Genomic DNA, 13,422 nt, shown 5'->3' with positions numbered 1-13,422 from the left:
CACACCGGGCCAGACACAGGAGCTCTGTAGCTGGAGTTGCAGTCAGGTTTCCCTGCATAGCCTTATGTTGTCTTCAAAGACAAGTTGCATATGAGGAACGTAGTAATTGAGCAAAGTGCTAGAATTGGTGCAGAGGCAATTGGGAGATAGCCCTTCAATGAACTCAGTATGGCTGTCAAGGTGTAGTCACTTAAATAGAAGCCAGTCACTAAGGATCCTTTGCCTTGACACTTTTCCTTTTTTCTTCTCAAGACTTCCCCAGTATGATGGAAAAAACAGTGCAGGAATGCAGAAGGTGGCTTTCATCGTGTGTTTGTTGTATTCTCAGCATGGGAGGAAATATATACTATCCTTATTTCCTATGAGGAGCATAAGTTAGCTCACTTGGACAAGGTCACACAGGAGATGGCAGAGTCTGAATTGGAGATTTTCTTTCACAGCCTGTTCTAACCACTTTGTTATATATGTGCCTGTCTCATTCCTATCAGGCTGGGTGTGCTGACCAAGGGTTCCTGTTACATGTCATGTTCTGTGACTGCTCAGACCAGTGCCTTTCTACACAGGCTGCCTCACTCTTTATAGAAGTTGTATTGATCCTCTCAAAGCTTTCTTTGTTCACCTCAAGTAGAAGAGAGAGCTTATTCCTGTTCTTCACTCTGAGTTATCTGCAACTCACACACGTGACAATCTGAGTTTGTGGTATAGGCTATCAGAGGGATGCTAGAGTAGCCTTTGAAGTCAGAAATTGGGGTTAATACCCTGGTTTATGGGTCATTCAACTTCAAAGGTCAGATGTCTTCTATGGAAGTAGTAACACCTACCTTAACAGAGGTGTTTGTAAGGATTAAGTGAGATTATTTTAAGTGTCCCCTGTTGCCCTTGGAAACATTGGGAGTTCAGGAGGTGACAGCAAGGATTGCAAGAGGTACCTGGTCTGACTATGACTTGATATTGCCATGGTTGGTTGATATCCATGGGAGGCCTGCCCTTTTCAGAAGAGAAACAGAGGAAGAGTGGATTGGGAGGTAGAGTAGAGGGGAGACTGATGAAGGGAAGGACTGGGAGAAGAGGGAAAACTTCAGATAGCCTGTGAAAGAAAGAAAGGGAGGGAGGGAGGGAAGAAGGAAGGAGAAAGTAAATTAGTTTTGGTTACAGCAGTGGCCCAGGCTGTCAAACAAAGGGTTCTGACTCCTGTCACCATGGAATCACTTCCTCTGTATAAAGTAGTTCTTGCTTCAAAGATGTAACCAGATGCCTGGCATGGTAGTACAGGTTTATCATCCCAAGCAGGGTTGAGGAAAGAAGATTGTGGATTTGTGGCTGGCCTGGGTTACATAGAAGATCTTGCCTTAAAAGCAAACAAATGAACCTGTGGAGTGGAGAGGGGAGGCACAAAGCTCCCTCCATCCCCCTCCTCTAATTTCCTCTCTGGCTGATGCTGGTCTGTGTTTGCCTTCTCTGGGGTTATCTCACCACTACCATGCTGCCCCTGATCACCACACCCTGTAACTGTCTCCTTGGAGGTGAGCTCACCTAGGGCAGACAGGACAGCTCTGCATCCATCCTTCTATCCTCCTCGGTGTATGTCAGGCTCCTGAGAGGGGCCTTGGTGGATAGGAAGGAAGAAGAATGGGCTTGAGTTGGAGATGCCAGGAACTTGGGTTTGAATGTGGGGAACATGTGGAGTCTGGGTGAGAAGTTCTGTGCCAGAAGAGGCTTCTCAAGAACAGCAGGGGACAGGCTGGTTCAGCCATTCACAAGTCACTTTCTCATTGTGGTCTTCTTGTTTGTCATCCAAGAAAGGGAAAGATAGCTTTTTTTTTTTTTTTTTTTAAATGTCTGTTTTAAAACATGATACTCCCTCACTGCATGAGCTCACAGTTCTTAGGTTTGCCAGAGAGCTGGAAACAGTGTTTTTGAGCAGTGCATCCCAAGCTCCTGCCATAGTTGACAGATGGTCTCCTGCTACCTATGTGGAAGCAGTTTCCACCAAGAAACTCAGTTTATCAGTTGTTACGATCCCCTCATGAATCCCACAATGACAGCCATTTGTCACTTCACTTTAAAAGGACCCTATTGTGATGGAGGAATGGATGTAATACAAGCTACTCAAAAGATCTTTTATTTAACAGTGAGCAAGTGAGCTCTGTTGGTGGCACTGGGGCACTTCCTTCTGTGGGCATGAGGCCAGATCTTTGATCGTTTTAAGATGTGCTCATGGTTGGGAGGCCCAGGATGCTTATAGCTATCCCAGACCAGAGACATGTGCTATGTGCCTGAAGGAGATGCCTCTCAGTGCACAGTGATACCCATGGAGCAGAGCACTATCTTGTGTTTGCTTGGCTTTTATAGCTTCTAGCTGTTGGCAAGGCTGGGCTGGTGGCCTGTTTTGAATTCTGAGGTTGGAGGCTTTTCATCAGCTGAAGGCTGGGGAACAGCCCTAGTGCCAGCTAAGCTGTTCTTTCAGAAGATAGGTGCCTGACCCATTAGGGACCATCCTTCACTCTGGGACTTTGAGATCTGCCTCAGTCACAGTAACTTCCTCCTTTTGAGGAGGAGTACAGAGGTCAGACATAGGCACGCACTAGAGACCTGAGAGCATCTACCAGGCTGGTTGGCTGCCAGCCTCTGCAAGCCACAGAGTCTCCCTAGTATGGGAAAGATATGACCATAAAAATCAGGCATAGATCATTGACTATACCTGCCATGGCCCTGCTTGATGCTGAGTTGTAACCTGCAGTGAAGTGAGAATGGAGCACAGAGCCTTGGACTTGCACTTCCTGCTGAAAAGTGGAAGCAAGTGCTGGCACTCTAGGATTATAGTAAACTCAAGACGGAGAGTACATTCTAAAGGCATTGTACTCAGGGGCTGGTTCCTCCACACTGGGCCGTGTGTCTTGTTTTCTGTGGGTAACAGTGTTTGTACAGTATCAGGTATGTGGTGACCTGCTGGGGTAGAGATGGAGTCTGCCTGCCATACAGGCCTCTCTGTGAGAACTGTAAGCTGAATCACGATATAAAACAAACCCACTTGCTCTGGTGTTCCTTTTCCTTACAGGTGATGTTTTGGGTCTTTTCCTCTGGGAGTTTAGAGCACTGTGGGTACAGTCTAATTATAGTCTCGTTTTTTCAAGGTAGCGATAGAAGGGCTTTTTTTTTTTCTTCTTTAGCCATGCATCAGTTTCTTCAAAGAGCTTATCCTGGTCTGCAATTTCCAGAGTTTTGAAGTATTTTTAAAATAAAGTTGTTAGTTGCTTTGAAATCTGGGCCTGTGCATCCTTTCAAACGATGACACGCAAGAACAGAGCACAGCGTCTTTTTCCCAACAGCATCCTGTGCTTTATTTTGTTTTCTTTTGTTGTTTCTGTTAGTCATTTCCCCTGCTGTCGACAGTGGCCTTTTCAACTGCACTCAACTGCACTTTTCAATACTGCTTTCCCCACTAATCCCAGTTCTGAGAGTCTTTCCTAGGGAAATAATTTAAATGCAGATAAAGCCATGTGCACAGATATATTTGTGTCATTTATTTACTAAAATGAAAATTAGGAGATGACCTAAATACCCACTAGGGAACTGCAAGATACAGTCCGTGTGCGCCTGCCATAGAACGTTAGCATGATCTTCACAATGGAGAACTCTAAAGCAAGCTTAGTAGGAAAAATGCATATACTAAAATGGGTTGTGCATAAATGAAGTCAGCATCATCCCTGCCCACACGCATGGAAGAGAGAACAGAAGGAGTTCGTGCCAGCTTGGGGAGGGACAGGAAGAGCAAGGCTTTATAATTCTACTGCTCACTCCCCATGGTGAGCGTTTATTCTTCTAGTGCCATAGTATATTTGTGTTATGTTCTATGGTACTAGGGATGGAACCCAGAACTTCACCTATGCTGTACTGTACCACTAACCTGTGCACTCTACCACTATACTCGCTCTCTAGCCCTCCTTTTATTTTGTATCTGTGTATGCACCTGTGCATACACCTGTGTATATATGTGTTTGTGCGGGTGTGAGTGTGTGTAAGGTAGGGACTGCTGGAGTAGTGGGCAGAGGTTGATGTTACACGTCTTCCCTATCTTCCATATCATTCAGTGTGGGGATCACTGATTTTTCTACACTGCCCTTCCAAGAAGCCCTGGGGATCTTCTGTCTCCCCCTCTCCAGTGTTGGAATTATAGACATAAGCTGCTGCTTAAAAAAAGAAATATTAGTAGATGCTAGGGGTCAAACTCTGGGCCTCATGCTTATATGGCACTTTACTGGCTAAGCTGGCTGCCTAGACCCAGCAGAACATCTTGTGCTTTTTTTTATTATGAAACAATCTTACTAAGTTGCTTAAGCCGGCTTGAATTTAAGACCCTCCTGCCTTGGTCTCCTAAATAGTCAGGATGACAGGCCTTTGCAGCTAGGCCCTGCTGTTATCTGTGTTTAGAGATAGGAAGGGGCACCATCCAGAGAAACTATTGTGGCCGCTTTCTAGGTTCAGTCCTGTCATCTGGACCGAGTTACTGAGGAGCTAGTATGAGTAAACTGAGCTGAAAGTGATTGTTTTCAGGAGCTTTAAATAGACAGGTCCATGGCTCTGCAAATACCTGAACACAGAAGTACCAGCAAACCGTTTTGAAAACTGTTGTCACCCTCTGATGTTCTCTCTGCTTCCAGGAAAGTCAGCCAGAGTGGAACCACATCCCCAGAGTGAACTGCTAAAGGGGTGAGTGTGTAGCAGCTGCTAAGAAAACCCCAGGACTGTCCAGCTTTGATTTTCCTGCCAGCTCTTTTAACTTAAGGCTCCCTTGCTTTCAGTACCTTTGCTGATGCTTGTAAACAAGACACCAACACCCACAGAACCAACAGTGGCCACACAATGCACAACCAGCATCCACCACTGTAGATCCTGCAGCTTTACATCAGGCTCAGGCGACTTGTGGGGTTGCTGTCAGTGACTGCAAGCAGATCTGCCTATGACTACCTGGTGGTTCCTATGGGTACCTGCCTGGCACTTAAGCATGTGTCAGCTGATTTGGTCAGAAATGACCACGCCCCTTGCCAAAACCATGTTTCTCTCTGTTCCAGGATCAGCTAATCTTGCCATACCACTTGACATAGTTACGTGAGGCACTTTATGTAGTTTGCACTGCTTTCCCATTTGGTTCCCCCTTTTCAGAGAGAACAGCATTGTTTAGCACCGACTGGGATTTATTCTTGTTGCTTCTAATGCCACAAGGCAAGCATTTCCATTTGCTCTTCAGGATGGAGGAGCTTGTGGGTCAGAGCTACACACCAGCAGTTGAGCGGCAGAGCTAGGACTAGAACTCGGGTCTTTCTTGCTCTGGCACCAGTTTTTCTGTGCTGCCTTTTAAGGATAAGGATGAACCATAGATTATATACTTTCTTTTGGCCAACTGGCTGTGCTGAGGACTTGCCTACTTCTGTCCAAATGTTTTGATGCTCCAAATGCTGTGGAACACCTTCTTTCATGTGTGTGGCTATTGGGGGTTCTTGGAGTGAAATGATGAAATGGATAGTCTGAGATGCAGAAGCAGATTTCATTGGCATCACAGAGGCCACTGGCATCATTACAGAGACCAGGCAGGGGCGTGTCCCTATCAAGGATTCTATAGTCATAAAAGAAACACTCTTCCCTCTGCAGTATCACCAAGATCCCTCCTAGTTCAACCTATGCATCCATTTTTATTTCATATCCTGCTGGCAGCTGTGGAGATGGAAAAGCATGCTTTGTTGAGTGGTGGTGGTCCCACCTAATCACGGGATCTGAAAAATCAAACCAGCGGTGCTGGGAACTCCCTGGATTATGTCTACGGCAGATGCAAAGGAAACATGGCTGGAGGGGCAAGCTGGGCCCACTGAGTGGTCCACAGAATTGTGTTAGGAATTCTCAGCCCAATACTCTTCTACAGGACTAGTGGGGGCCTCTGAAGTTAGGGAAGTAAGGGTGAAACTTTAGTGGAAGGGAGGGAAGGAACCTCCTTCTGTCCTTTTCAAGCATGTATCTCTCCTTTCCATCTCTGGTAGCTTTCCTTTTCCTTCTGTTCCACCCTTTTCAGCTGTAGACTCAGCACTCAGGTCCTTCCTGAGCTAATGAAGTGGGCACCCTTGGCCCTGCTGTACATTTGCAAGGCAGTAGCAAGGCCGGCATCTGTCACACTGTCTGGGCGCAGCTGCACGTGTGTTTACCTGTTAATGGATGCACTGCAGCTTCAGAGTCCTTTGCTCTTGTCTAAGTGCATGAATAATGAGATTGGCCACTGATGAGAAATAATAGGGGAAGGGGACATTGCAAAGAACTTAAATTAAGGAGCTTATCTCCAGTGGAGATTCGCAAGGGCTTTTCAGTGTTCAGGTGAGTTTTTCTAGTGGCTTACCCAGTCCTTGCAAATACAGCTTACTAACCAAATGATTGCCAGAATGACAATATGGGAGTCTGCAGGGGGATCATGAAAACTTTCAGATTTCTAAGTCCAAGGTCATCCCATGGATTTGGATGAACTCTTACATCCTCCTGAGTCTGTGGGGCCAGGTAGGCGTAGGTCAGATCTGAGAGGTACCACTTATGAGCTTTGATGGCCCCTGGCTCATGATGAGCCTTGGTTGCTTAAGTTGTCAAGGGCACTAGTGCTTTCCTCCTCAGAGATGTCCGTGAGGACAAAGACCTAGAACAGAGAGAGCAGCACTGGGATGGAGCAGCACTTTGTAACAGGTGCCACCGATGTGTGCCCTGACTCAAGCCCATTGTGTTTTGAGACTGTGCCTAATGTTATTAGGAAACAAAAAGGCTGGCTGAAGTTGCATGGATGGCCAGTCACAAAAAGAAAATAAACCTAAGTATTCAAATATGTGGTCAAGCTCAGGATCAGAATGTGAGAAATGACATTTCATTTTTAAATTTTAAAAATTAATTTCTTTTTATTAATTTTTTGAGAATTCCAGATGAGTACTCTATATCATATCTTCTTCCCTTTAATTCCTCCCATGTTCCCTCACTTCTCACATTCATGGCCCCTTATTCTTTACTTATAATTGTTACATACATATTTGTATATAAATTTATAAATATAGTCTACACTAAATGATCTCAGCAGGCTGTAGTTGGAAATGACTTGTCTTTCAATCTTGAAGGTTAAGGACAGAGGAAGGCAATTTACCCTATCAACATCTCCATGAATCTCCTGAGCCTTCTGCCTCCCATGCTTTGTCAGATGATGAAATGTCTGAGAAGTCCTTCCTGTCCAGAGACCCGAAGCCAGACAGCGATACTGAGAAGTACCCAGCAATGGCGAGCCATTTTCCTCAAGGTAAGTGAAATGTTACTAAGTACCTGAGGCATAAGCAGGCTGTCTTGCCTTGGTGAGAATACTGGACTGATCTTGACCATTTTTGCCAATGAGGAAGAGCCTTTGAGGGCCAGTGCTGCTCATGGAGGGTGATTTATCACCAGAAAGATCCATGGTGTGAAAACTGTGGGTGGCAGCGAGGAAGTCTTGCTTGCTCTTTAAATGATAACTTGTATGGTTTCCCATTCTGCTCTTCTCACAGGCTGGGATGAAAGCCCTGTAGTTAGTTGGCTTCTTTGGTTTCTATACATCCTGAAACATGTCCCTTAAGGTGTGACTATTGGCTATAGGGTCAGGCCCTTTGTTTGGGTCTACTCAGGCTGCTGCAGATAAGTCCTGGGACTGCAGACAGCACAAATCATTCCTCACAATTTTGTTGCGTGAAAAGAGGTCAGGATGCCTTTTAAGCAGTATAGTTGAGTTGTAGTGAGGTTCCTCTTCCCACTTGAATCCTGGAGTAGAGGAAGAGAAAGGTCAGGACAACTGCGTGTGGTTTATGCCACAAGAACATTAATCCTACTCATAGGGATTACATCCTTATGATCTAATTTCTTCCATGCCTGCATCTCCTGATACCATCACATCTGGGCTTTCAGAGACACACATGTTCTGCCTTGCTCTGCTTTTGGATATGGACTGAACTGGCCAAATAAGCTTCCCATGGACCGTCCCCTGGTCTCCTTTCACCCTTACCATCTCAGTTTCTTCTGTTTGTGTAGGAAGTTGTACTTAGTGCTTGTCATTCCATACATTTCAAACACTCAAAGGATCATAGAGGCAGAGCAGATGTGCTAAGCAAATTTTTCCACCGAAGCGTTAAATAGTGAATATCTGTAGCTGTGCAAAGTGTACCCTCCTGCATTTGTACACCTCTGCTATGAAGCACAAAGTTGCTATAGATGATGAGTGTGATCCACATGAGCTGCATTTATAAGAAGGTAATGCATTTGGACCAAAGCCTATGGTTTTAGGTCTTTGATATGTATAGACTCTGGACATCTCTTGATGGTCTCTGATTTCCTGCTTACTCCAGGGCATATTTTTCTAAGGTTCCACACTGGATTCTATAGCACAAACTGGACACTAGCACTTTCTGCTGTTTAAAAAAAAAAAAAAAAAAAATCTTATTGACCCTAAACTACATAACCCATTGCTTTTATTTGAAGCTTTTGGTTTACATAGCTGGATTTCTTTTGGATAGAGATGATCCACCAATATATCAGTGAGACTAGCATCAAATCTTTGGCTCATGGTGTCCTCTCACTGTATTTTGTTTTTAATATGGTAATAGATATAAGATAAAATAGATAATAGATAAAAATTTAATTTTTCCAGGTTTCCTAGGGGTTCAGGCCTGTCTTCTGACTTTGTTCCTTGTGCGATGTGCTGGGCTGCCTTTGCTGTTCATACACATTTCCAGCTCTGTTCTTGAGTAGGAACCCAGCTCTCTAGAGCCGTCCAAATACATCCCGTTTCCTTTTTTTGGTTTGTTTCTCGTCTGCCTTTTTGTCTTTGCATCCATTTTTCCTTTTGTCATGTTTGCAATCTGTTCAGAGAGATAATTTAGCCATCTTTTTTCATTGCTCACTTAACATTCTATCATAGACTTTCTGACATGTTGTTAGATAATGTCACTTTTAGTGGCTATAGAACAGTCCTTTGAATAGCTGAACTGTAGTTTTCCTTCTGTTCCTAGTGCTCAGCATTTAAGTCACTTCTAGAAATTTGGGGGGAGAGGAGTGTTTTGAACATAAAGCCTTCCTCTTATTTGCTGGCATTTTCTTAATATAGAGTCTCCAAATTGGAACTACCTAGCAGAAGACACAAATTTTTTTTTCTATTCTTTCGTTTTTGTGTCTGGTAGCTGTTTATAAGCTCTATGGTTTGTATGAGTTAACCCTTATGGAAGAGTTTCCTACTAAGACAGGTAGCTCCATTTCTCCTATTTTGGAAAGGCTTGTATAGTGTTTCTTTCTTCTCAGGATGGCTGCATAATTAATACATAGTATTGAATTCCACTGGGAGTGTGTCCTCCAGCTCATGTGATAATTCTCACTCCCAGCCAAAGACTCTGTGAAAGGTGTCTGCTTTGGAGCAACATCAGCCCACAGCCTGCACTGTGGGACTCAAGAAAACCAGCAAGGGAGGTTGCAGTTCAAACCAGTGAGCTCCTGGTTGACTCTGGGTTGAAGGGCTTCTGGAAGAAGGTTGGCAGGGGCCTCAAGGCTGGGCCGGGAGGGCCAGTGCTGGGTACATCACGAGAGTGCGCAGACAAGTCTCCGCTCCGTGCTGCAGTGGGAGGCAGACATTCCACCAAATGACTTGCCACACTTCTGGCATTAATAGGAGCTAGCTGAAGGACTGGGAATTAAGTCATCTCATAAACATTCAAATTCATGGCAAAATTACTATTTAATTAGGAAAAGATCTGTAACATTGTGCCACTTTTAAATGAAAGCCATTTTGGAGGAATTAAAACTGGGTCATAACATTAGTATAATGTTTTAAAACAAACATTACTAAGACATACTGAGTGTACCCTAATTGATGAATTAAAGACATTAGTTTTGCCTTTGGATACTTACTGTGATTATGCTTTAAACACTGACTCTGGAAATCCACCTCTAGAGTGAAACTATATTGCCTACTTTTTCTGCTAAAGTGAGAGGAACAGAGGGTAAAAAAAATTGATGCATGCTCATCTCGGAAAGTTGGAGAGATTAAGTTTTTTATATATTACATGATATGTTAAAATGTCTAATGGGGTTTTGAGAAGCCTGAAGTCTCTCACCCTGATGTAAGTGCAGTTAATAGCTCATTGTATGTGCTTCTTTGGTATGTTTGCTTTTGCTATCCTTATGTTCTTACATAGAGAGCTGCGATTATGTTGTAACCAATTTCATAGCTTTTGAAATTTAACATAATAATACATTTTCCATGGTATTTATAGTTTTCATAACATAATTTAATAGCTGTGTAATTCTTCACCATAGTGAATGGACTTCGGTTCAATGAACAATTTGAGACGTTACAGTTTCCTGTCACATGTAAAGCTCTGATGCATATTTTCATGCGTTCTGGCAAATACCTGAGAGCATTTCACATGAGCTCCTTAAATAGAGTCCTGACAGTAGAGCAGTTTGGGAAAAGACATTGGAGAACTTTCCTAAACCTAATGATATAAATAGCCCCAGAAGGTGATCTGCATCTATATGCACACAGCAGGTGATGTCAAAAACACACTTTGTATTACCTTTCTCACTAGCATTTTTTAAGTCTTGAAATTAATGAGTGATAGATAAGTGGATAACATATTCCTTGCCCAAAAAAAAAAGGAAAAAACTAGTCTTGAAAAATATCTGTATTCATTATGAAGGTAGTTTAATCAACTCTCAGGCAGTTCAGGCCGACTTGAAAGTGATCTGTTAGTTTTACCATAAGGAAGATTTTAAATTAATATTTGATATTGAAAGGGATAAAAGACTACATTACAGTTAGCATTAAAATTGTATGGATTATAATTTTTGCGTGTGATGTAGAGTTGCTTCCTCATGGAGGGCTGCAGAGAGCCATTACAAAGATGTGGCTATGGGCTGTGGGAAATAGCTTGGCCTCCCCCAAGCTTGGGAACAATTGCCAGCTGCTGACTATCTTGATATATCCAGTAGTGTTGAAATTTCAGGATCTCTGCATAACCTATAAATTATTCAATTTGTTGGGGGCTTCATACTTTAAATTTAAAATGTTCTTCCTTCCTACAGACTTACTAATGGAACACATACAGGAAATTCGAACTTTGAGAAAGCATTTGGAAGAATCTATTAAAACAAATGAGAAGCTCCGGAAACAGCTAGAACGGCAGGGGTCTGAGACTGACCAAGGTAAGGAGGGGCCTTTCCCAGGGTAAGGAATTGGGTCGGGTAGGTTGCTGCACTGTGACGTGTTTGTCTAAAGAGGCTCTCTGTGGACCAGGTGGGCTGGAGAGGTCTGGCAGCCTTTGGGGTCCTAAGCTGTAGCTGGGCCCACACTGTAGAGGTATAAATAGAGGTCCTAAAAGAGAATAGAACCATATTTTGCCTTTTCATCAATAATGGACCAAAAATTGTCAGCCTTTGGCAGTCTGGCAAACAATATTCCCATACAAGAGTTTGCTCTGAGGGGAAGGGTCTTCCTTGAAAACTGAATACCTATAAGATACTCATTCACAAGGTTTGGAAGCTGTCAGTTCCACTGTGTGCTCTTTAACCCCGCTCTCCCTTCTTTCCTCCTCACTTCCATTGTGTTAAGTTGGTTGGGTTGACCTGGGCATGCATGTAGCTCTTCTGTAAATTGGCTCTGTTTCTTTGAGCAATCTAGTCTTAGCTGTATCGGGACACAGAGTATTAAATGAGGCAGTATCAAGAACAGAGCCTTGCTCAGTGCTCACTCAATAAACAGTTGCTTTTATCACTATTTTATTCTGCTGTTTCATATAACATGGCCAGTTTAACCTCCAGTGCTCTGCAGTGGGTGAGGACTCTGATGCCAGTTTAGAGATTTATCACTGAGGAGATCTTGAAGGGCAGGACTCATTGGTAAGATTTAGGATTTGGACATCGGTCCACTTCTCATTGCTCTCTAGTCCACACTGGAGGCAGCTTCCAGGAGCTCTGCGAGTTCTCCAGTTTGGGCTTCAGTTTGCAGGAAGCTTCTCACTCTTCTACGGTGCTTGCACTCATCCTGTGTATCCATCATCCTTCTCCTCCGTCTCTGGGGAATTTGATTAATCTGAGTTATTAGTTATGTCAAACATGAGAAAGAAAGAAATGCCTAGGCCTTTCATGTTCATTCTTGGTAATGCTTGAGTTAGATTTGTTGTTTTACATTTTCCCCAGCAAATCTAATTATAGAATTATTTGGGGGTTCGAATGACCACTGGCTGCAGTGGAGCCCGAGTTGCTCTGGAGAGTAATTTCCTCTGACAGGGAAGTTTGCAAAAAGGCATTCATAAAGTATTTATGTGCATGGGAGGACATGCTGTTCTCACCATGTTGTTGCAGTCTCTGGAAAGACAAAAAAGCAGTTGCGCCTCCCCCTAAGGTGAAATGTTCATCTTGGGAGTAGGTCTGAAAGAGGCAGGATTCCATATGATATGAAGCGAAGAAGTTGCCAAAAAACAAAACAAAACAAAAACAAAAAAAAACCCTGTTATCTCATGCCTTAGTCCCTCCAGCTCACGGCCAGTTGTCTGGGCTCACTGCAGAGGTGGTACTCAAAGGAAAGTCTGGTTCCATAGCATTCCAAAGGTGGTCCTTACTACATCAGTTGGGTCTAGTTTGATGAATCCAGGCTGTTCTGTGGCCTATTTATTTATTTTCTAGTAACTACCCTGACATTGATGAGTGTAGATATTGGAATTTCTGCTGCTTAGTCTGATCACTCTTCAGTTCTCTTATGGCCTCACTCACCATTCCCCTAAATACTAACACAGATGATAACCATAGAATAAAAGTATAGGCACTTTTATATTGCTAACCAAGATTTAGGGGGACTTACGCAACTTGCCTTGTGCCTTGCTGTTAATAAGAGGCAGGAGATGGGCCAGGGACTCTGAAATGATCCCCGAGTTCATTGGGATGAGTTGGGGGAGATGGTGTGACAAGACATTTGTGAATAAAAATTTATCTGACTTCATTTAGCATGACTCTCTTGCTAGAGAAAAAAGTTCTATAGATTAGGAAGAAAATGTCTAGGAGAGCTAACTGCACCTTTCTTACTGGGGCTGTAGATGCCACAGGCACCTGCTTGTGTACCAGGGCCCTTTCAGGTGCAGGTAGTTGAAAAGAAGTGTGAGAAGGAAGCAGTGAAACATTTATCCTTCCACTGGTTGCAAGAACCCCAGAGGCATATAAATCTGAGGCAGGGATGGCCTATGGTGACTGTTTGGTTTCACCACCCCATCTGCCCAGGACAGTGTCCAAAGCATGGGAGGTAAGAGCCTGAGGCTTCTCTCCTCTCTATGGAGGATCTCCCTGAAGCCCTCAGCAGACTTCACTTAGATCACGCTGCTGAGAGATCTAGAGGCCTCCGAT

The 13,422-nt window shown here is 43.7% G+C and overlaps 1 protein-coding gene across 3 annotated transcripts in view; it reads left to right on the top strand.

Annotated features, from left to right (window-relative positions):
• The window catches only part of Cdk5rap2 (CDK5 regulatory subunit associated protein 2), a 184,738-nt gene that overhangs the window by 145,869 nt on the left and 25,447 nt on the right, over positions 1 to 13,422 (top strand). For all 3 annotated transcript variants that reach the window (XM_031377671.1, XM_031377670.1, XM_031377669.1), the window contains 3 exons: positions 4,662 to 4,710; positions 7,137 to 7,312; positions 11,113 to 11,232. In XM_031377671.1, the coding sequence (XP_031233531.1) occupies positions 4,662 to 4,710; positions 7,137 to 7,312; positions 11,113 to 11,232 (345 nt within the window). The remainder of the gene's footprint in view (positions 1 to 4,661; positions 4,711 to 7,136; positions 7,313 to 11,112; positions 11,233 to 13,422) is intronic.

The sequence above is a fragment of the Mastomys coucha genome, unplaced genomic scaffold (genome assembly GCF_008632895.1).
Source record: "Mastomys coucha isolate ucsf_1 unplaced genomic scaffold, UCSF_Mcou_1 pScaffold18, whole genome shotgun sequence".
In the NCBI taxonomy this organism is placed as follows: Eukaryota; Metazoa; Chordata; class Mammalia; order Rodentia; family Muridae; genus Mastomys; species Mastomys coucha.
Note: the sequence above shows the minus strand (reverse complement) of the source record. Positions and strands in the feature narration are given on the sequence as shown.